The sequence below is a fragment of the Rhinoraja longicauda genome, chromosome 5 (assembly GCF_053455715.1).
Source record: "Rhinoraja longicauda isolate Sanriku21f chromosome 5, sRhiLon1.1, whole genome shotgun sequence".
NCBI classification, from domain to species: Eukaryota; Metazoa; Chordata; class Chondrichthyes; order Rajiformes; family Arhynchobatidae; genus Rhinoraja; species Rhinoraja longicauda.
The window spans coordinates 64,133,936-64,158,419 of record NC_135957.1 but is presented as its reverse complement, the minus strand read 5'-3'; the positions used below and the strand labels follow the sequence as shown (position 1 = coordinate 64,158,419).

Below are 24,484 nucleotides of genomic sequence, written 5' to 3'. Positions count from 1 at the left end.
CATTTAACGGAATTTTTACTAGTACTTGATTTGCAGCTTTTCATTTGACTTAATGACCTTTCTCATCCCAGTTTTGCTACCGTGGTACTTTTGTTTAAATTTCCACAATTTTCCTATATTATGTAATGTACAGAATTTTCCCTTTCGGTTTGCAGTGTCTTTTTTTCCCCAAGCGTCATTCTGCAAGAACTCTCTGCTGGTTTATTGCCACTTCCTCCGAAACAATCACAGACTCAGACTGCCTTCATCAGATCCCACCAGCTCACCATTCTTGGCTTGAGACCCATATCATCACTCTCTTAATTTAACAAATGAGATGAAAGGAAATTGTCAAGAAACAAAACAAAAAAAGTAAAGAGGAGGAAGAGAGAAAAATAAGGTTGGAATGAATGAAAAAAGGAAACAGAAATACAACTATCAAAATATTTAGATGAACACAAAGTGCTGGAGTAACTTGTATTCAAAAAGAAAGAATTTCACTGCACCTGGCTAGGTACAAGCAACAATAAAGTATCATCATCATCATCACACTCAGCAGGCCAGGCAGCATCTCTGGAAAAAAGGATGGGTGATGTTTCGGGTAGGTACCCTTCCTCAGATGACAGGAAGGGTGTCTGAGGAAGGGTGTCTCAGACATTGTCTGAGGAAGGGTTCCAATGCAAAATGTCACCCATCCTTTTTCGCCAGGGATGCTGCCTGACCCAATGAGTTACTCCAGCCTTCTATCTTCAGTATAAACCAGCATTGATGTTCCTTTCAACACATCACCAACGGTGATGAAACAAAATACAGAGCGGAGGTGCAGAACCTGGCGGGCTGGTGCTCCGATAACAACCTGTCCCTAAATACCACCAAGACCAAGGAGCTGATCATCAACTTATGTAGGTCACATAACAGGGAAAAAGTCCCGATATGTATCAACGGGGACAGTGCGGAGAGAGTGTCCAGCTTCAAGTATCTGGGCACTCACATTTCGGAGGACCTAACATGGTCCAATAACACTGCTGCGCTGGTCAAGAAGGCACAGCAACGACTGTTCTACCTAAGAACACTGAAGAAGTCTGGTCTACCCCAACAGCTGCTGAAGACATTCTACCGCTGCACCACAGAGAGCATCCTAACACATGGCATCCCTGTGTGGTACCTCAGCTGCACGGAGGCAGAGAGGAAAGCTCTTCAGCGCGTAGTACATAGAGCTCAGAGGACCATCGGAACACAGCTACCAGCCTTGGAGGGCATCTACAACAAACGATGCCTCAGAAAAGCCACCAGCATCCACAAAGACTCTTCACACCCCTGCAACAGTCTGTTCAAACTTCTTCCATCGGGCAGACGATAAAAGGCCTTCTATGCCCGCACCTCCAGACTCAGGAACAGCTTCATCCCCAGGGCCATAGCTGCTATGAACTGGTCCTGCTGAGCCGGATGGTCACATCGCACAGTGATCCGGCACAGATCTACTTGCACTTTATTCTGTTTTAAAACTGTTACAATTTGTTTCATTGGGTTGTTTAAATTAATTTGTTCTTGAGCATATTGCTATTGACAGGGAGGAGGTGCTGGAGGCTCTGGCAGGCTTAAAAGTGGAAAAGTCTCCGGGCCCTGACGAGATGTATCCCAGGATGCTGAGAGAGGCAAGGGAGGAGATTGCGGGGGCTCTGGCACAAATTTTCAGAGCCTCTTGCAACAGGGGATGTACCGGAGGACTGGAGGATAGCTAATGTGGTGCCATTATTTAAAAAGGGCAGTAGGGATAAACCTGGGAACTACAGGCCGGTGAGTCTGACATCGGTGGTGGGGAAGCTGCTAGAAAAGATTCTGAGGGACAGAATCTGTCTTCACTTGGACGATCGAGGGTTAATTAAGGATAGTCAACATGGCTTTGTTAAGGGAAGGTCGTGTCTGACTAACTTGATTGAATTTTTTGAAGGGGTGACCAAGGAGGTAGATGGGGGTAGTGCAGTGGATGTGGTATACATGGATTTCAGTAAGGCTTTTGACAAGGTCCCACACAGGAGACTAGTCAAGAAGGTAAGAGCCCATGGGATCCAGGGCACCTTGGCAAAATGGATAAAAAACTGGCTTAGTGACAGAAGGCAGAGGGTGATGGTAGAAGGGTGCTTCTGTGACTGGAGGCCGGTGTCCAGTGGGGTGCCGCAGGGATCGGTGTTGGGTCTCTTACTGTTTGTAATCTACATAAATGATCTGGATGTTAACGTACAGGGCATGATCAGCAAGTTTGCAGATGACACAAAGGTAGGGGGGGTGGTGAATAGCGAGGAAGGGATCTGCAAGCTGCAGGAAGATATAGATGAGATGGTCAGATGGGCGGAGCAGTGGCAGATGGAATTTAATCCTGAAAAGTGCGAGGTGATGCACTTTGGCAGAAATAACTTGGAGAGGGAGTACACCATGAATGGAAGGACCCTAGGGAAGACAGGGATACAGAGGGACCTTGGAGTACAGGTACACAAGTCCTTGAAGGCAGCAGGACAGGTGGACAGGGTGGTCAAAAAGGCATATGGGTTACTGGCCTTCATTAGCCGGGGCATCGAATATAAAAGTAGGGGGGTAATGATGGAATTGTACAGAACACTGGTGAGGCCACAGCTGGAGTATTGTGTACAGTTCTGGTCACCACATTATAGAAAGGATGTGATAGCTTTGGAGAGGGTGCAGAGGAGATTCACCAGGATGTTGCCAGGGATGAAGGGCCTCGGCTATGAGGAGAGACTGAGCAGATTGGGGTTGTTTTCCCTGGAGCAGAGAAGGCTGAGAGGAGACACGATCGAGGTGTACAAGATCATGAGGGGCATAGATAAGGTAGATGGCGGGGAAATTCTTCCACTGGTGGAAGGTTCAACAACGAGGGGACATAGATACAGGGTAAGGGGAGGGAGGTTTCGGGGGGATGTGAGAAAGAACTTTTTCACCCAGAGGGTGGTTGGAGTCTGGAACTCACTGCCTGGGGTGGTGGTGGAGGCGGGAACACTCACAACGTTTAAGAGGCATTTGGATGGGCACTTGAAATGCTACAACATTCAGGGCTACGGTCCAAATGCGGGAAAATGGGATTAAAATTAGACTGTTTTTGGTAACGGGCGGCGCGGACACGATGGGCCGAAGGGCCTCTTTCTGTGCTGTAGGACTCTATGACTCTAATACTGAATTAAATTATTGCATCGTATGGGAGGCGCATTCCCAATCTCGTTGTCCCCCTGTACAATGACAATAAAGATATATTGTATTGTATTGTATTGTATTGTATCAAATATTTAGCTATGGCCACTTGGGGCTTTTGTTTTCGGGGATGACCAGCTAATAAATGTTTATTGACCGCTGAGTCGAGAAGAGTTGTTCGGAATTCCTATATATCTAGTTTGAGCCAGCCTAGAATGAGGTAAGTGTTGCTGGTCTCATTCTGTCAGGAAGCGGAGCATTTCCGTTGTAGTTAAATTAATTACCACAAGGGGTCATGAATGCATTAAAGATCATGAATATGTGCAAAAATATATTACCCAAAGGCAAGAAAGAACACAAATTTTGAATGTCAACTGATAAACAAGTCTGCTATTTGGAAGTGATAATAAATTATAAGAATAACAACAAATAATGAAGTGAAGGGGAGAATTCCAGATATGAATACATGAATGACAGACACAAAATGCTGGAGTAACTCAGCGGGACAGGCTGCATCTCTGGAGAAAAGGAATGGGTGACGTTTCGGGTCGAGACCCTTCTTATATTACCATGGACGTTCAGTCACTCTACACCTCCATCCCCCACCAGGAAGGTCTTAAAGCCTTCCGTTTCTTCCTCGACCGCAGAAACAGCCAATTTCCCTCACTGAGTTACTCCAGCATTTTGTGTCTATCTTCAGTTTAAACCAGCATCTGCAGTTGCTTCTTACACATGAATAAATGAATGACGTACATTGTAGGTTCCCTTTACAAGTTCACTATTTAGAAAAGCCATTTTGACGCGCCAACATTTTGCTTTTGTACTCAATGGCCATTTTAAGGTCCAAAATAAACAGCAGATAAATTCTCTTCCGGCACAAAGTCCACAGCACCTCATCTTGATAATTGTTTAGCGGACATGGCTTGTTTAACAGAAATATACAGAGCATGAAGACCATAACTTTGATCAGTAAACAAAGCTACCCAGATGACAACAATACCTCTTTAGAGTTTCACACTTCACCTCACACTCCTTTTAATCTTTGCTCTGCTGAAAAAGCACCAAGCAATATCAAGCCTTCCCAGCTGTGCCAATTTAACAAAAGCTTCAACTGCCCGCAGATTACACGAGAGTTCACTTCCGCCGTCCATTGCTACAATTGTGAGAGAGAAGTAAAAAGGGTTAATTGATTTAAACTAAGGACCATGAGAAATAGCTGACCTGACTAAGAACCGCAAGAGTAAATAGTGACATTCCGAGGATAAGGGCAAGATATCCAAGGAACTAGTGACGTTCCAAGGAGAGGGCAAGATACCCAAGGAACTAGTGACGTTCCAAGGATAAGGGCAAGATATCCAAAGAGTAAATAGTGACATTCCGAGGATAAGGGCAAGATATCCAAAGAACTAGGAGAGAGGGCAAGATGACCAGAGCACTAGGGGAGAGGGCATGAACTACTCTGTACTGCGCATGCCTAATGAGATAAATGAATATTGCAAAAACGCCCCGCATGACAAGATGCCTCATTTAAATGTACATGCGATGTATGATGTGGGAGGCAACAGGGGCGGTGTCGTTAGATTGTGCACCTCAGTGCTCCGATTGGAAGGAGCCCGAAGGGGAGGAATTTAAGATGTGACAATTGTAAAGTGAAGTGAATAAAAAGAAGGGATTTTCCCGACCTCGGTGTGTCTTGAGAGGGAAGGCACCCAACTCTGCAGACTTGCAAATAAAATACTTGTTTCTCTAGATTGTCTCGAGCATCGTAATTGTGAGCACTCAAATTTGCATCTCACAGCTTGGGGGCTCGTCCGGGATCGCCACTCCGGCCGGCTGACGGGAGTATACGGAAGAAGGGATGGTGCACCCCGCTGAGTTCAGCGGTCTCAGACTCCTTGCTTGCCGTCAGCAGTTTGAGCGAGTGATACCTGGACCAGAGACTCGAGAAACAAGTGGGAGGACCAGGAAATCGCGAGGAGCTAAATCGAGTGATTCTTGTGCACAAGACCCGGGTAAGAAAACTGACTATTAAGTACTACTCGGGCGATTACAGCTAAGATCGGAGGGGAATTCCGATCGGGAGAATAAAAGATCGGAGGGGGAAATTCCGATCGGGAGGATTGGCAGTGAAAACGGAAAGCCCAAAAGGGAGGGGAAGGGCGGTAAGCCCAACCCCCGCATTCCGCCTGATAGTCCGTTGGGGCGAATGCTGAGCCATTGGTGGCAGGGAAAAACCCAGGGATTGGAGAAGACAAAAATTATTAAGTTCTGTTATTTTGATTGGCCAAAGGAACCAATAAAAGGGAGTTCAGTCTGGTGGCCACGACTGGGCTCCGATGAGGATTGAGTACGGCAGGCACTAAATGTGTTTGTTAATTCAAAAGCTTCCCCTAATCTGGAGGAAAGTTGTTATGCTTGTAAGGGGAAAGCAAAGAATAAATCACAGGCTTGCCGATGCCTCGGAGTAAATATTAAAGGAATATAGTAGAACTATAGAAGATAGAAATAGCGTAATAGGTAGCACAGTGACTATAGAGACGGAACGGAGTGAGAACAAGGACTGCATTTAAACTGACTGACCAAGTACACTAACATAAGACGAATACAATGAATAAAATAACTGCAGTTCAACTACTAAGTAGGAAGTTCCCCGTATCCAAAGAGGATATTAATTTATTTATTTTTAAAAAACACTCTGAGAAATGGAAAAAAAAAAAAAGGACGAAACAATTGGCGGTACGGTAGCGCAGCGGTAGAGTTGCTGCTTTACAGCGAATGCAGCGCCGGAGACTCAGGTTCGATCCTGACTACAGGTGCTGTACTGTAAGGAGTTTGTACGTTCTCCCCGTGACCTGCGTGGGTTTTCTCCGAGATCTTCGGTTTCCTCCCACACTCCAAAGACGTACAGGTATGTAGGTAAATTGGCTGGGTAAATGTAAAAATTGTCCCTAGTGTGTAGGATAGTGTTAATAGTGTTAATGTGCGGGGATCGCTGGGCGGCACGGACTTGGTGGGCCGAAAAGGCCTGTTTCCGCGCTGTATATATATGATATGATATGATATGAATTGGTTACGAAATGGCCCACGGAATGATATAAATATGATATAAATGTTGATATATTTATATTTTGATATAAATATGTGTGATGAAATGGGAGTGTTAATTAAGAACTATAAGCCTAAGGATAAATCAGAAACCAGAGTAACGAAAAAGGAAAAATAACTAGACGTACTTAAATTGTTTAGAATAGAAGGAGAAAGGCTGAGGAAAGCATAGCAGGAAAAGAATACCACCCCAAACAAGGGTGAAAGACCCCCAAAACAGCATGAAAGTCAGGAGCTTCAGGAGAAAAAAATCAACTCTGTACCCCAGCCTATGGGACCCTGGGTATCCCCCTCCCTATTCCAGCCAGGACGGAACAAAGCAGTGCCCTTTGGTAAAAGGGAATAGTGGAGATAGAGGGAGAAGTCACCACTTGGAACGATGAGCAAGACATAAAGGAATATAGATAGAGAAGGGGGCAGCGGGAAAAGGAAAGGATGAAGCAAGAAGCACGGGAACTAGAAGCAAACATCAAAAGGTTGCAGGACCTCAGGGACCTCAGGGACAGAAAGATTTATGGGACCCGTCAGGCAGCAAATGAGGAGTATGAGGGAGACAGCAACGCAGAAACACAGGCATGTAATCAGCAGGCATCAGAGGCAGGACAACAACTGCTCAGGGCAAATTTCGTGACTAAATACAGAGATGGAAATACCTGTTAGTGGTAGTAGACCATTTCACTAGATGGGTAGAAGCATTCCCTACAGTAACTGCCACCTCACAGTCGGTAGCCAAGGTATTATTGGAGCAAATCCTGGCCTGATGTGAGGAAAAAGTTAGAAAAGATGGATGATTGGAATGAGAGATCACTACCTCAGTTGCTTACGGAGGCCCAGAAAGTGTAGGTGCGGAGGGATGAGGAGAAACAGAAGGGAAAGGCAAAGATTATGTTACAGGCAGTAAAGCAAGTAGTAGACAAGGAACAGGGAGGTACAGGACGGCGGGGGAGTTACGCCCAAGGCAGAGGGAGAGGAGGCGGCAGAGGCCGTGGAAGAGGGGGATATGGAGAAGGTTACGGCAGGGGCCGGGGAAATACGGGTACGGGGCAAGGTTGGAGGACAGGGCCTTCAAAATGTTATTTTTGTAATAAGGAAGGACACTTCAAAAGGGAGTGCCCTGAGCTTGTAGCGGAGTCCCGCACGTACAGTATGATGGAAAATGAATAGGGGGGGTCAGGGGTTCCTGTCCGTGGGGTCGAGAGACTATAGAAGGGAGCCCCTGGTAAATTTAAAAATAGGACCCCAAGGAGAAGATACGGTGTTCATGGTAGATTCAGGAGCGGAGCGATCAAGTGTGACCAAAGTACCAACAGGTACGGAGGCAGGACAAGGGAGAGTAAAAATAACCGGGGTATGGGGAACTGTGATGGTAGCTCCCGAGATAGGAGGAGTGAATGTAAGGTATGGAAACCGGGAGGCGGTAGAGGACCTGATCTTAGTACCCCAGGCTGGCGTAAATTTAATGGGCAGAGATTTACAAATACAATTGGGAATAGGCACAGCACCGGTAGAGGGAAGAGTAGTGGTCCAGTTGTATACTCTGTAAAGATGGAAAAAGATATAGTGGATACGGTATAGTGAATGGGGAAACTATGGAGGAAATTGAAAGTGGCAGGCTGCCTGATAGTTGGTCAGCCCAATCTTGTGAATTATATGCACTAATGAGAGCTTTGGAACTATTGGAGGGAAAGGAAGGAACAGTGTATACCGACTCAAAATACGCCTTTGGGGTAGTACACACCTTTGGGAAGATCTGGAAAGAGCGAGGAATGATAACAGCTCGGGGGAAAGAATTAGCGCATGAGCAATTGATAGGACAGACACTGGAGGCCTTGCAGAAACCAGAACGGGTAGCCATAGCACATGTGGCAGGGCATCAGAAGGGTAACACCCTGGAAGTCCGAGGAAATAGGGCAGCGGATGAGGTGGCAAAGAGAGCAGCCACAGATCAGACGGTAGAAATGATGTCACTGATACCTTTAAGGGAACCAGAGGAAAAGATACCTATCTTTGGTGAAAAAGAGCAGGAACACATGAGAGAAATGGGAGCCCGGCGTACCCCAAATGGGAAATGATGGAAAGCAGCAATTGAACAAAGAAATTATAAGGGAGTTATTAGGGAGGTTGCACGGGCAAAGCCATTGGGGAACCCAAGCCCTCTGTGATACCCTCCTCTATACCTACGCTTGCCGTGGGATGTATACCATGGCCAAACAAGTCATAGGGGGTTGTGTAATATGTCAGCGGATCAACAAAAAAATCATGAGAGCAGTCCCAGGAGGAGGACAACCATTGGCAATAAGGCCCTTCCAAAGAATACAGGTAGACTTCACCGAGTTGCCCCGGATTATACCCAGATATGGGATTGTGGAAACAATAGACTCAGATAGAGGGACCCATTTTGCCTCTAAAACACATAAAATGATATGTGAAGCATTAGGAATTGAATGGAAATTACATACACCATGGCATCCCCAGAGTTCCGGAAAGGTGGAAAGAATGAATGGCACCTTAAAGACCCAAATCACCAAGTTAGTAGAGGAAACGAGACTCCCCTGGACTAAGTGCCTTCCGATAGCCTTGTTAAGAATCCGAACGGCACCTCGGAAAGATATAGGGGTATCCCCATATGAAATGTTATTCGGGCTCCCGTACTTAGGAAAGATAGAAGGGATCCCAACAATACCAGGGAACGACGTGTTCTTAAGGAACTATTTACTGGCAGTATCCCAATCTCTTGCAGAACTAAAAACTAAAGGATTACTGGCCCAGAGCCTGCCACTGGATTTTCCGATTCACTCAGTCAAGGCTGGAGACTGGGTACTAATAAAAACGTGGAAGGAAGAAAAGTTGCGACCTAGGTGGACTGGACCCTACCTTGTGTTATTAACCACCGAGACAGCAGTACGAACAAAAGAAAAAGGGTGGACACACGCAAGTCGATTTAAGGGTCCCGTGGAGGCCCCACCAGACAATATCAGCCCGTAGACGGCACGTGGAGGAAAGGAGCCATTGACTTTGGTATTCACCAAGACCCCGCACGGAAAATGAAGACTTTGTGCTGGTGGATCGGGTGCTGGGTGGTTATCCAGGTTGTGAGTAATGTAACATGCATAAAAATAACTATACCACAGAATAGAAGGGCCACCACCAACCCATTTGATATATGTGAAGGAAAATGGTGGTGTGGTCATAGGATGTATGTATGCACCCATCCCTGTAAAGATTGGCACGAGGTATTCACTTCATCTAGAGGGGGGTGGCATAAGCCCACCTATCAAACTGATAGGTGGAGAGTATATCAAAACCCAAATGAGGGATTGCCAGGACGTGTATATGTAAGCATACAGAGGGTTCGAATAAAGGAAAGTGGTAGGTATTGGATATGTGCAGATAGAACAGGGAAGGACGCATGCCTGAGGTTTGAAATAAAGGTAGAACGGGACGGATATATGGTAAAATATGAGGATAAGGGGGCAATGTTCCAGATAGAAGACAGTCAGAGTAGGGATCCCTGGGCAACCCCAGCACCACCTGTAGTCCACAATGTCACCACGGAATATGAGCCTAAGGATTTAAATATAATGATAGTAACAGGAGAAATAGAATTAATGCAATTGTATGGGGAGGGAATACCAACAGGGGGAAAGGGAACCAACACCTGGCTTACCTGGATGATGTACACGGCCAGAAGTATGCAACAAACCAATTGCTATGCCTGCGCCGGAGCTAAGCCTCAGCTGGTCCCCGTACCATTTCCCCTGAATTGGAATAGGACACCTGGGGCTATGTCATGTATACTACAACTATTCACGAATCCCATACTACCAAAGAATGAGACCTGCCAGAGCTACCATTACCTATACCCGGCTAGTAACAACAACACGAAGGGCCAAAGGAAAGACCCTCGACCTCCGCCATTCACCATTCCCCTAGGGGAGGAGGGATTTGAGTGCTATACAAGATATAACCCAGATGGACAGGAAATGGGGGAGGTGCTAAACTGCAATCAGACGTATAACATAACAGCTGAGGAACAGGGGTCACTGTTCAGTAGCTCCTGGCTGATAAAGCAGATAGTCAGTAGAGCCGATGTCTGGTGGTGGTGCGGAGAGGATACCCTATGGCCCCAGCTACCAGGGTCATGGACAGGAACCTGTACCCTTACACAACTAATGATGCCCTTCACCATAGCAGTAGAGCATGCGGTCAAACTCAATGAAGGGGGCCGACGACAAAGGAGAGAGGTGAGAGGATCATTTGACACACACATCTATATAGATGCAATAGGGGTGCCAAGAGGGGTACCCGATGAATTCAAAGCCAGATACCAGATAGCTGCTGGCTTTGAGTCCATACTCTTCTGGTGGTCCACAATTAATAAAAATGTGGACTGGATCAACTACCTGTACTACAATCAACAACGCTTTATAAATTACACTCGAGATGCGGTTGAAGGATTAGTGGAACAACTGACAGCTACCAGCCTAATGGCCTGGCAAAATCGCATAGCCTTGGACATGCTCCTGGCTGAGAAAGGGGGGGTGTGTGTGATGTTTGGGGAACAATGTTGCACCTACATCCCCAACAACACTGCTCCTGATGGGTCTGTGTCAAGAGCCCTAGCAAGTCTCACCTCCCTCTCTATCGAATTGGCCGAAAACTCTGGGGTAGACACCTCTTGGACCGGGTTTCTAGACTCCTGGTTTGGGAAATGGAAGCACATCTTTACATCAGCCCTAACATCAGTGGTAGTTGTGATGGGGTTGATGTGTCTATTCGGATGTTGTATCATTCCCTGCATACGGCGGTTGTCTCAGCGATTGATAGAGACAGCCCTGACAAAGAACGACATCACCATGATGGCCTGCAGAGTACAGTATGACCTGCAGGAGGAATATAGAGAGGCAAAGACTCTGCTGTTAGCACTAGAAAAGGAGGAAATAGTATAAATCAAAGTAGCGTGGCATAAGAAAAAGGGTGGATTGTGAGAGAGAAGTAAAAAGGGTTAATTGATTTAAACTAAGGACCATGAGAAATAGCTGACCTGACTAAGAACCGCAAGAGTAAATAGTGACATTCCGAGGATAAGGGCAAGATATCCAAGGAACTAGTGACGTTCCAAGGAGAGGGCAAGATACCCAAGGAACTAGTGACGTTCCAAGGATAAGGGCAAGATATCCAAAGAACTAGGAGAGAGGGCAAGATGACCAGAGCACTAGGGGAGAGGGCATGAACTACTCTGTACTGCGCATGCCTAATGAGATAAATGAATATTGCAAAAACGCCCCGCATGACAAGATGCCTCATTTAAATGTACATGCGATGTATGATGTGGGAGGCAACAGGGGCGATGACGGTAGATTGTGCACCTCAGTGCTCCGATTGGAAGGAGCCCGAAGGGGAGGAATTTAAGATGTGACAATTGTAAAGTGAAGTGAATAAAAAGAAGGGATTTTCCCGACCTCGGTGTGTCTTGAGAGGGAAGGCACCCAACTCTGCAGACTTGCAAATAAAATACTTGTTTCTCTAGATTGTCTCGAGCATCGTAATTGTGAGCACTCAAATTTGCATCTCACACAATTGTACATGTTTTAGAGAATTGGTTTTACAAGTCTTGAAGCACTATTCTATCAGCCTACACATAGATCTACTGCATCTCCTCAGGGCTGGTCCAGTAAGGCTTCCTCTTAGCATTGAGCAGCCACAGGCAGACTGAGCAGTCTGAGATGGAAAAAAGGAAGAATTGTAAGCAAGGGGTCTCAACAAAAAGCCATGTCCACATTATTGAGGAAGTCGATACGGATTACTGGAACACTGTGACTCCCTGCAATTGCTTTATGCATCACATCGACAGCCACAGTGGTAGCAATCTGATCCCACATTAGAAACATAGAAAACAGGTGCAGGAGTAGGCCATTTGGCCCTTCGAGCCAGCACCACCATTCAATATCATGGCTGATCATCCAAAATCAGTACCCCATTCCTGCTTTTTCCCTATATCCCTTATTCTGTTAACCTTAAGAGCTAAATGTAACTCTCTTAAATACATCCAGTGAATTGGCCTCCACTGCCTTCTGTGGCAGAGAATTCCAGATTTACAACTCTCTTGGTGAAAAGGTTTTTCCTCAACTCAGTCCTAAATGGCCTGCCCCTTATTCTTAAACTGTGACCCCTGGTTCTGGATTCCCCCAAATTCGGGAACATTTTTCCTGCATCTAGTCTGTCCAATCCCTTAAGAATTTTATATGTTTCTATAAGATTCCCTCTCATCCTAAATTCCAGTGAGTATAAGCCCAGTCGATCCATTCTTTCATCATATGTCAGTCCCGCCATCCCGGGAATTAACCTGGTGAACCTACACTGCACTCCCGCAATAGCAAGAATATCCGTCCTCAAATTAGAAGTTCAAAACTGCACACAATACTCCAGGTGTGATCTCACTAGGCCCGGTACAACTGCAGTAGGACCTCCTTGCTCCTATATTCAAATCCTCTCACTATGAAGGCCAACGTGCCGTTTGCTTTCTTCACTGCCTGCTGCACCTGTATGCTTACTTTCATGCTGTTTTCATAGTGATGCTGCATTCAAACACTGGACTGGCATTTCAATAGAAACCAAAACACCAGCCGTTAGCTGGATTCACAAGTGCATTAATGGGGATGTCCACCTGTTGGTTTTCGGAAGGATGGGTTCCAACTTCTGCATAAAGCACTGAGCCAAATTGAAGCTGTTTCATTTTGAGCTGTTTCATTTTGAGGACAGACATCCAGGCAAAGATCACAGTGGACCATGCTTGTGGGTGTGCAGGGTCACTGCTCAACCTCTGCATCCTGATCCACTGAGGTCATCTTCTGCATTGACTGTAGCAGAACCCGCATGATTCGACACTCACTGAAGCTGGCACCAAAACATGCAGGCTGCAGTGTTCTAGTGCCTGGTGCCAGCCCAAGTAGACATCCCGCCTCTATACTAACCCATACATTATATGTGGTGTTAGTGTCAGAGTGGAGAAATCAAATGATTTTGTTTTATCGCTATTTTCTTCCTCTTCCTCCACCGACTGAAGAGTTTCCAATCAAGGTCCTGAATGGAAAAGTATCGATAGTGGGGCTGCAAGGAAAGTGAAGGAAAAGGGAAATAGTCGCTGCTTACAAAATCCAACTGCTTCTCTTCGAAAGGATTGTGGACAAGTGAGATTACAGGGGAATATCATCACTTTCTATTAGCTCCAACTGCATCAGAAGCCATGGCCTCACGAAAGACCTTTCTGAATAATGACCAATATCCTCTCCACAATTGTGTTTGGAACAGGCAGGAGTGCCTCTCCTCAACGTTCTCTTCTCCAAAGGAAACCGTCCTAACCACGCTAATCAATATTGGCAACTGCAGTCTTTCACCCGCATGTTTTGGTGCCAGCTTCAATGAGAGCCGAATCATGCAGGTTCTGCCGCAGCCAAGGTTTCCCTCAACTTGATTGGGGCAGGTTATTTGAGGGGAAAGGAATATCAGCCAAGTGGGATATTTTTAAAAGTGTGCTGACAAAAGCTCAGGATGGGCACATCCCTGTTAGAGTGAAGGGCAAGGCAGGCAAACGCAAGGAAGCTTGGCTGACGAGAGAAATAGAGGCATTGGTTAAGAATCAGAAGGATGTATGGGACAGGTATAGGCAGCTGGGATCAAGTGTATCCCTGGAGTAGTTTTGGGAACTAAGGAGCAGAGTGAAAAAGGAAATCAGAAGGGCAAAAAGGGGCCAGGAGATAGCTCTGGCAGATAGCATTAAGAGCAATCACAAGAGATTTTATAAATACATAAGGGAGAAAAGATTAACTAGAGAGAGAGTGGAACCCCTCAGGAATCTGTATTTACCGAGGAGAAAGACAGGAGGACAGAGGAACTTGGAAGTGTCTTTGAGAGCACTCAGTGTTAAGGTCGAAGAGGTACTGAAGGTACTATTGTGTTTGAAGGTAGATAAATCTCCAGGGCCTGATCATAAATATCCGAGGACATTGTGGGAAACTAGAGAGGAAATTGCAGGAGCCCTGGTTCAAATTTACGAGTCGCCTTTAAATACAGGAGAGGTGCTGGAAGACTGGAGGATGGCAAATGTTGTGCCTCTTTTCAAGAAGGGCTGCAGGGAAAATGTTGGGAACTATAGGCCAATGAGCTTAACATCCGTAGTTGGAAAGTTAATAGAGGGTATTCTGAGGGATAGAATACACAGGCATTTAGACGGACAAGGGCTGATTAGAGGTAGTCAACATGGTTTTGTACATGGGCAGTCATGTCTCAGAAATCTGATCGAGTTATTTGAAGACGTGACCAAAAAGGTCAATAAGGGCAGAGCTGTAGATGTTGTATACATGGATTTCAGTAAGGCATTTGATAAAGTTCCGCATGATCGACTGCTCTGGAAGGTTAGATCGCATGGGATCCAAGGAGAGATAGCTGAATGGATAGTCAACATGGTTTTGTACATGGGCAGTCATGTCTCAGAAATCTGATTGAGTTTATTGAAGATGTGACCAAAAAGGTCAATAAGGGCAGAGGTGTAAATGTTGTATACATGGATTTCAGTAAGGCATTTGATAAAGTTCCGCATGGTCGACTGCTCTGGAAGGTTAGATCGCATGGGATCCAAGGAGAAATAGCTGAATGGTTAGAAAATTAGCTTCATGGAATGAAGTAGAGGGCGTTGGTGGAGGGTTGCTTCTCAGACTGGATGCCTGTGACTAGTGGCGTGCCTCAGGGTTCGGTGCTGGGCCCATTACTGTTTGTCATCTACATTAATGATTTGGATGAGAACATACATAGCAAGATTAACAAGTTTGCTGATGATACAAAAGTAGGTGGTTTTGCAGATTGTGAAGATGGATGTGAAAGATTGCAGCAGGATCTGGATCGATTGGCCAGGTGGGCGGATGAATGATTGATGGAATTTAATACAGAAAAGTGTGAGGTGTTGCATTTTGGGAAGTCTAACTTGGGCAGGACTTACACAGTGAATAGTAGGCCTCTGGAGAGTGTTGTAGAGCAGAGGGATATAGGAGTGCAGGTGCATGGTTCCTTGAAGGTCAAGTCGCAGGTAGATAATGTAGTCAAAAAGGCTTTTGGTACATTGGCCTTCTTCAGTCAGAGTATTGAGTACAGAAGTTGGGAGGCCATGTTGCAATTGTCTAAGACGTTGGTGAGACCACATTTAGACTATTGTGTTCAGTTCTGGGCACCATGTTATAGGAAAGATGGTGTCAAGCTGGAAAGGGTACAGAGAAGATTTACGAGAATGTTGCCAGGAATAGATGGTCTGAGTTATTGGGAGAGGTTAAGTAGGCTGGGACTATTCCCTGGAGAGCAGAAGGATGAGGGGTCATCTTATAGAGGTGTATAAAATCATGAGAGGAATAGATCGGGTAGATGCACAAAGTCTCTTGCCCCGAGTAGAAGAAATCGAGGACCAGAGGACATAGGTTTAAGGTGAAGGGGAAAAGATTTAATAAGAATCTGAGTGGTAACTTTTACACACAAAGGTGGTGGGTGTATGGAACAAGCTGCACGAGGAGGTAGTTGAGGCGGGGACTATACCATCATTTAAGAAACAGTTAGACAGGTACAAGGATAGGACAGGTTTGGAGGAATATGGACCAAGCGCAGGCAAGTGGGACTAGTGTAGCTGGGACATGTTGGTCGGTGTGGGCAAGTTGGGTCGAAGGGCCTGTTTCCACAATGTATCACTCTATGACTCAGGAATTATTCTATTTATTTTCCACATTTTCTCCAATGTGTCCCATCCTGTTTACTAATTTGTGACCAGAAATGAAACTAATACCCAGTTAAAGCCAGTACTGCTTTATATAAAAGGTTCATTAAAAATGAGGGGAGAAGAAACTTTTTCACCCAGAGAGTTGTGGAATTCTCTGCCACAGAAGGCAGTGGAGGCCAATTCACTGGATGAATTTAAAAGTGAGTTAGATAGAGCTGTCGGGGCTAGTGGAATCAAGGGATATGGGGGGAAGGCAGGCACGGGTTACTGATTGTAGATGATCAGCTGTGATCACAATGAATGGCGGTGTTGGCTCGAAGGGCCAAATGGCCTTTTCCTGCATCTATTTTCTATGTTTCTATGACATCCATGCATTTATACTAAATGACTCTGACAAAGTGCAGAAAATTGTGTTTGTCTCATTAACTACTTTAGTGAAGGGCCTTGCATTTGTGCACTCATAGTCTCACATCCCTTGCTCCCCTTTTGCACCAGAATCCTTTACTCCTTAGTGCTTCTCATCATTCCTCTCCCCAAAATGCATCACCTCACACTTCTCTACATTAGGTTTTATCTAACATGTGTCTCTCTGTGTAGATCCAGCTGTAATTTATCTGTATCCTCTTCACAGTTCACATTACTCCCAAATTTGGTGTAACATGCAACTTTTTGAAATTGCCAATTGTTCCCAAGTGTAGGTCAGCTACCTGTGTCTGAAGATCATTCTTATTTACCGCACTCTGCATATTTATATGAATACAGGTATAGAAAACCGAATTTAGTTTGTTATTTTAATTCCATTTTCAAATTATCCTTATAAGACCCACATGCTAATCTAATCCAATGTTAAATATATTCCCTTTTTATTGTTTTATTTTGCATTTAACTATTATCTGATTATTTTCCCCAGCCAGGACTGTGGTGACACAAAGTGCTGTAGTAACTCAGCGGGTCAGGCAGCATCACTGGAGAAAATTGATGGGTGACATTTCGGGTCAGAACCCTTATTCAGACTGCTTATGGCAGCAAGCTCTGTCCCTTCAGAAAACGCATTGATTATCATTAACCCCATCATGACCCACTCTAATTATCATTACCCCTATTATTTCCCTTTTCCTTGGCTTTCCAGCATATCTCCTTACCTTCACCCATTTCCAGCTTAGCTTTACTACCTTCTGATTCTACTCTCAGCTCTCCACACGCCCCCCCCCCCCCCCCCCACCTCCCTGAAAAGTCTGCTCATAAATTACAACACCAGGAAACTAAACTTGCAAACAGTTTCTTTCTTTGCTTTTAGTCAACCAGGAAAGAACTTGCCAGCTTTGGCCTCTTTTCTGATACTATCTTTCAATATGTGGCTCATTATTGATGGCCTATCAATCCTTGTGCAGATAGGACTGGCCCTCATGATCACATAAAACCTTCAGTTTTGAAAGCAGAGGACTGCTCGACAGACCATAAATGCATCTTTATTTCATGTTAAAGAATAACAAGTCAAGCATTATTCCAGGCTCTTTCAACCTCCACCACATAGCAACAAGAGACCCATCAGTAGCCAAGCCACAGTGATATACAACTGGAATGGCATGGTTCTGCAAGTACTCAAAGAATCCAGACAATCTAAAATTAAACAAGGGCGAGTAAAATTATGACTTTGTGGCGCGTCGATAAAGGCCCGAAATAAAGGCAAGGAGCCAGGTATTTCGGGGACGTTATATTTTATTATACCTCGGTTATCAGACGGGTCGAGTCTGCCGGAATGGCTTCGCGCCCAAAACCTTGTCCTTATATACATGGTACCAGACCGCCTCCCTGGACTGGTCCATTCCCGTGCCGAGGGGTCGGTAGTAGTATGGCCCGACCCTTGGGAGCCGCCACAACATACTCAACTTTATTCTCACCAGTTTATCAGCTGCAGGTATTTCAATGTTTGCATTAGTATTGGTTTATTATTGTCATGTGTACCGAGATAGTGAAAACATGTTATCATGTGCTCTGCAGTCAAACATCGTACTATACATTAGTACCTCAGATAGTACAGAAGGAGAAAATAAAAGTGCAGAATATAGTGTTACAGTTTCAGAGAAAGTGAAGATAAAATAAAAGGGGATTATTAAGGGGTTGGACACGTTAGAGGCAGGAAACATGTTCCCAATGTTGGGGGAGTCCAGAACCAGGGGCCACAGTTTAAGAATAAGGGGTAGGCCATTTAGAACGGAGATGAGGGAAAACTTTTTCAGTCAGAGAGTTGTGAATCTGTGGAATTCTCTGCCTCAGAAGGCAGTGGAGGCCAAGTCTCTGAATACATTCAAGAGAGAGCTAGATAGAGCTCTTAAGGATAGCGGAGTCAGGGGGTATGGGGAGAAGGCAGGAACGGGGGTACTGATTGAGAATGATCAGCCATGATCACATTGAATGGTGGTGCTGGCTCGAAGGGCCGAATGGCCTACTCCTGCACCTATTGTCTATTGTCTAAAAGTGCAAGGGTCACAATGAGGCAGATTTGGAATTCGGACCTAGCATATGAGAGGTCCATTCAAGAGTCAATGATAGGAGTGGGGAAGAAGCCATTCTTGAATCAGGCACTATTCCATGATTGTTTGGTGCAAAAACATTGCTGAAGTCACCACGGTTCTGCTTCCCAGCAACAAGAATGGCCCTCTAGGATTATTGTTTTATAAACTATTCATCATGGGCCTGCAGAGAAAGGGGTTTGAGATCCCAGACATCAGAGCCATTTCAGAATTAAAAGTAATGAGGCTGGGGAAAGAATTTAAAAAATAGAATGTGTATTTATTGGCATTGTCGATCTTTGTTTTTCTCAATGGTTTTCAAGTTTATGGATGGACCTCCATGGAAGTTGACAGTCATGAAAAGTCATGATCCAATCCCATTCAGGCTTTGGAGTCACTAATAATTTGTGACACTATTAATCCATTACAGGCGAAGGAAAATATACACTTGAATAGCTGAAGCAGTTTTATCGCATTGTGTCAAACATTGATGAAGTTTGATAAATATTTTCTTCTTAAGTGAAAAGGGCCATTTTTTATTTTTAAGTATTTGATGAACAATGCGCGGTTCGGTATTATCAAGAGTCGAGAGTGTTTTATTGTCATATGTTCCAGATAGGACAATGACATTCTTACTTGCAGTAGCAGTGTTCAGACAATTTTAAACAAATAATTTGATACCTGCTTTCCCTCTGCCATATATGCACAATCTCACAAGATTATTTTCTAAAAGGAAGTCAAATGAATGCAAGTGTTTTGCTTTTATAAAACAAATATTTCTGTACCTGTCCTGTATATGCAAACTCCAGCGCTTGTTTCAAGCCCAGGCTGGTTACCCCATGTAGGCTCACTTCTTCAGCAACACTTTCCACCATACGGAGACTAAACATGGCCTGAAAACAGAAGTAAAATCAATTAACGTCAAATAAAACGTCCAACAGAAGGCCAAACATTATCTCTTAAGGCATTGCTAGACTTAAGTTTTGTCCAGCTACCAAAATATCGCAGATGCACGATTTGGGCAGGTTTCTGAAACAGGTATTTTCAAGCCGGTCTGTAGATCAGAGAGTATTAATGTTGAGTTAACAACAGAACATCTTTCTGATGCAAATACCACCGTGACCCTAATTCACTTGATGTTGGCCGCAGATGATGATCTTATAATCTCCAACGATCGATGCAAATTAGATCTTACTTCAGTGGGAAATGAAAGCTTGACTGTAGGTTGAAGAGGCTGAACTCTGTCAGGGTAGAGATTAAATGTGCAGGAAAGTGATGTGCATTAGGAGGAGGAAGACAACTAGGGTTTTGGAAGGCAGCAGACAAAAATAACTCAAAAGTAGCAACAGGAGGATTGATTAAAATTGAATTATTTAAAAATAGGAACAGGTGTTGCTGGGGTAAAAGGGCAGGCCAAGGCAGTAGTTTAGTTTAGAGATACAGCGCAGAAACAGGCCCTTCGTCCCACCTAGTCCGCACCAACCAACGATTCCCGCACATTACCACTATCCTACACACAACTAGGGACAATTTACATTTACAGCTAGAAATATGCATGTTGGAGTGTGGGAGGAAACTGAAGATCTCAGAGAAAACCATGCGGTCACGGGGAGAACGAACAAACTCCGTACCGACAGCACCCGTAGTCGGAGGTAGTCATTTCACAAAATGCTGGAGTAACTCAGCAGGTCAGGCAGCATCTCAGGAAAGAAGGAATGGGTGACGTTTCGGGTCGAGACCCCTATTCAGACTGAAGAAGGGTCTCGACCCGAAACATCACCCATTCCTTCTCTCCTGAGATGCTGCTTGACCTGCTGATTTACTCCAGCATTTTGTGAAAGAAATACCTTCGATTTGTGCCAACATCTGCAGTTATTTTATTACAGCACCCGTAGTCGGGATTGAACCATGGTCTCTGGCGCTGTAAGCACTGTAAGGCAGCAACTTTACTGCTGCGCCACTAAGCTGTATCTGAAAGACTTGTTATGGAGTGAAGAGGTGGTGGGTGGGAGCACGACAGGCGGTGTATTAGTCAACCAAATAAAGGAACTGACATTACTGAGAAATAATGGCAGGTATCATGGTAGGCACAACAGAGCCCAAAGCTGGAGCAGGAGGAAACCGTGGGTCCAAATAGGTGGTCAAACCCACAGTCGAGGCCTGAAGGATCAGAAACAGATGCCATATAAAGGAGGCATTTGTAAGTGAGAATCCAGGAGAAGTAGTAGAAGAGGAAGAAATGGGATATAGAACCAGCACTGAAGTTTTTGTTCTGATGAGTGGCCAAAATGAATTACAAATTAGGATGATTACATGCCAACATGCTCCTCTTATCATGGTCAGGAATACTGACTGAGGTTCAGAGGCCAGCTCACTTATCCAATTCCTACATGGTCAACCTCTTATTCTGAAAGTATACCCCCTGCCCCTCAACTCTAGGTTCATCACAAGGGGAAACAACCACACAGGATCCAACCAGTAAAGTTCCTTCATAACCCTGTGCATTTCAATAAACATCACGTCAAATTGTATTAAATTCCAGAGACCACAGGCCCTTTCTGCCAACATTTTCCTTCATGGAACAACCATCTAATACAAAGGAACCATCACTCTCATCCTTGAAACAATGCAGAATCAACATGGCACCTCTGAAGTGCAAAAACAAGGCAAAATAATAGCTCCAGAAGAGACTGCAAACGTTGGAATCTAGAACAAAAACCACATAGCTCAAAAAACAGCAGGTCAAGCAACCTCTTGCGAGGCAAAGTGGTGGTCGGCATTTCAGGTTGCTGAATTGAGGGCGTTCAGACTCAAAATGCTCCCTCCATCTCCCACATGAAATCGACCGAAACGTAAGAAGAGTTCTCACAAACCATGAAGAAATTAAATTCAAGAAAGAGACAAGATAAGAGAAAAATAATTACAACAACGGGAAGAGGAAACCTGCAATACAAACTCAATTGTTTTTTATTCCAATTTCCATGGGAAAACACAACAGGAAATTCATTAGACCACATATCTAAAAGCAATTCCTGGCTTTTCTGATTATTTACCAATAAACAAGTAGTAAGCAGCCACTAAATTATGGAGTCGGCAAGGATAGGCAACTTGGAAACAGGTATAATGAGACGAAGAAAACTGAAATCTGTCAGGAGTAAACTACATCCACTCCCAAGCCCCAATAAAAAAAAGAACAAACACATTATCTATTCATAGATACACCAAATGAATTACAAAACAGCATGACACAAGAGCTAAGTAAAATATATTCTTTAGAATGCACACAAATACAGATGCCAAATTGGTCGTTTTCCCCAATAATAATGCATCTCCCTTGAGCAGCAACATTATTATCGCCAAATTTTGTTCCCTTTCAAATTTTGTTTGGAAACTTTACTGTGATGTCCTTAGGGTAACCTTCTACTTTTAGTTTAGTTTAGTTTAGTTTAGTTTAGTTTAGTTTAGAGATACAGCGCAGAAACAGCCCCTTCCGCCCACCGGGTCCGTGCCGACCAGTGATCCCTGCACATTAACACTATCCTACACACTAGGGACCATTTTTACATTTACCAAGCCAATTGACCTACAAATGTGTGCGTCTTTGGAGTGTGGGAGGAAATCGAACATCTCGGAGAAAACCCACGCTGGATATGGTGAGAACGTACAAACACTGTACGGACAGTACCCGTGGTCGAATTGGAACCCGGGTCTCCGGCGCTGCATTCGCTGGAAGGCAGCAACACTACCGCTGCGCCACCATACTCTAGAAGAAGTTAAATAAATATGACGTTGTTGCAGCTATTATTGAATCACGTGACACTGATTACATTGGGGTGCAGCCGATGTAAATACCTCCCATTACCATCTCTTTAATGGCAGAGTAGATTCTCATTTCACTGTTCAAGGGCGGCAGGTGTATCATATGAACTCAAAGCAGAATCAGTTAATAGTTTATTTATTAACATCTTTGAAAGGGAGAAGCTAAATGCACACAATAGCAGGATTGAAGATCAGATGGATAAATACAAAGACATTGATGAAATACTCTGAACAAAGGATTCAAGCTGTGCTCTGAAACTGTAAATGTCACTGCTGGGTTTCAACTGAGCAGATTAATTCATAATGAATTATCTTTTTTACGTGAAACCTTTCAAGAGGTTACCTTTTAAATTCATTGAAAATGTCTCCTTTATCAAATACTGATAGCTTTGGAGAATAACTACGATAGCCACACAGAATTTATTAATTAAATTATTTTTTTATTAATTCAATAAAAGATCAGAATTCTACTTAAAATCAAATTATGATGTCAAAGAACTCAAAAGCTCCTCAGCATAATGGATCATTTCAAAATCATCCTATTAATTAACTATAAAAGTGGAATAACCAGATATAAAACCCTTGAATATTGGTCATGGCATAATACCAAATGACTTCTGCAAACCACATTATATAAACAGCAAGGCCACAAGATTCCAGATATTCCTCCACGTGACAAGTCACAGTGAAATTCTTTACTTGCATACCCAAGGTATGCAAATAGTCACCCATAAGGGCCGCTAACAAGGTTACAAATTACCCCCCCACCCCACCAGTTCCCCCTTTGTTCTTCTCCCTCCCTCACGTCGGTCACCCCAAGCCAGGTCCTCCTTTGTTCCTTCCCTCCGCAGCGGCGTCCGCACTTCCACGTGTCCGTCGTCGTCTTCCATCTTTCAGCGCCATCATCGACCGCTGCACCAACCTCTCTAGTAACGCTGCTGAGTCCTCTCCGGACGCCTCCATGGCGCCGACCCAGGCCCCAGCCGCATGCTCCGTTGACCCAGGCACCGTTACCCACGGGCTCGTCCACCCGTGCGGCTCCACCTCCGACCCGCGAGGTTTCGGCCCGCGAGGCTCCACTGCCGATCTCGGCTTCTCAGCGGCATCTATGGAATGCTTCTGCCACAGCAGCACCTCCGGAAGGCGTCCTGGTACAATTGTACCAAAACCTCCCTATTTTAAAATCTACAACCCCTTTCCAATTAAGGCTAAAATGCCTTTTGTTGGATCCGCCTGCTCATTTTTTTGTGATTCATGCTCTAGATCGTTAGATCTTTCTGAACCACTCATTTGCGGTGTCCCTCCAATTAGATAACAATTCCTGTTGATTGCTCCTATGTTTTCAGCTGCGTTATCAATGACCTTACTTCAACTATAAAGTCACAAAGGGGAAATTCTGCTTATGAATGCATAGTGTTCAATTCAATCTATAGCTCTCCCAACAAATGAAGTAGTCCACACATGCAGCAAGACCTGGACTGCCTTCAGGTACAGGCTGATAAGTGGCAAGTAGTGATCACACCACAAATAAATCAGGCAATGGCCATCTCCATAATCATTGACTCATGGCAATAGCATCTCCAACCATTAATATCCTGAGTGCACCAAAGAGCAGAAACTCAAATGAAATACGATTGCCACAAGAATAGCTCAGAGGCCGAGTAGCTTGCAGCAAGTGACTGAACTTTCCACACCCCAAAGCCTTTACACCATCTGCAAGGCCCCCCTCAGGAGTGTGATGGAAATCTCTCCACTTGCCTAGATTATTGCAGCAGCCACAACTCAAAATGCTCAACATCATCCAACAAAACAGTCTGCTTGATTGCCACACATCCATCACCCCAGGCATTCAATCCCTCAAGCATTCAATCCCTCGACCACCAGCACACAAATATATCGACAAAACCTACTGCAGTTACTCACCCAAGCTACTCGGAAAGCACCTCCTAAATCTGTGAATTCTACCACCAATTAAGGCAAGAACAGCCTTGGAACATCATCACTTGCAGTTCCCTCCAAGTCACACCACTTCCCCTCTCCCATCAGGCAAGTGTTAGTACAGAAGGGTGAAAACACACATGTCCAGATTCAGGGGCAGTTTCTTCCCAGC

The 24,484-nt window shown here is 44.7% G+C and overlaps 1 protein-coding gene across 3 annotated transcripts in view; it reads right to left on the bottom strand.

Annotated features, from left to right (window-relative positions):
- Positions 1-24,484, bottom strand: part of klhl32 (kelch-like family member 32) — a 191,308-nt gene that overhangs the window by 131,371 nt on the left and 35,453 nt on the right. For all 3 annotated transcript variants that reach the window (XM_078399687.1, XM_078399688.1, XM_078399689.1), the window contains one exon: positions 19,341-19,448. In XM_078399687.1, coding sequence (XP_078255813.1) covers positions 19,341-19,448 — 108 coding nt within the window. The remainder of the gene's footprint in view (positions 1-19,340; positions 19,449-24,484) is intronic.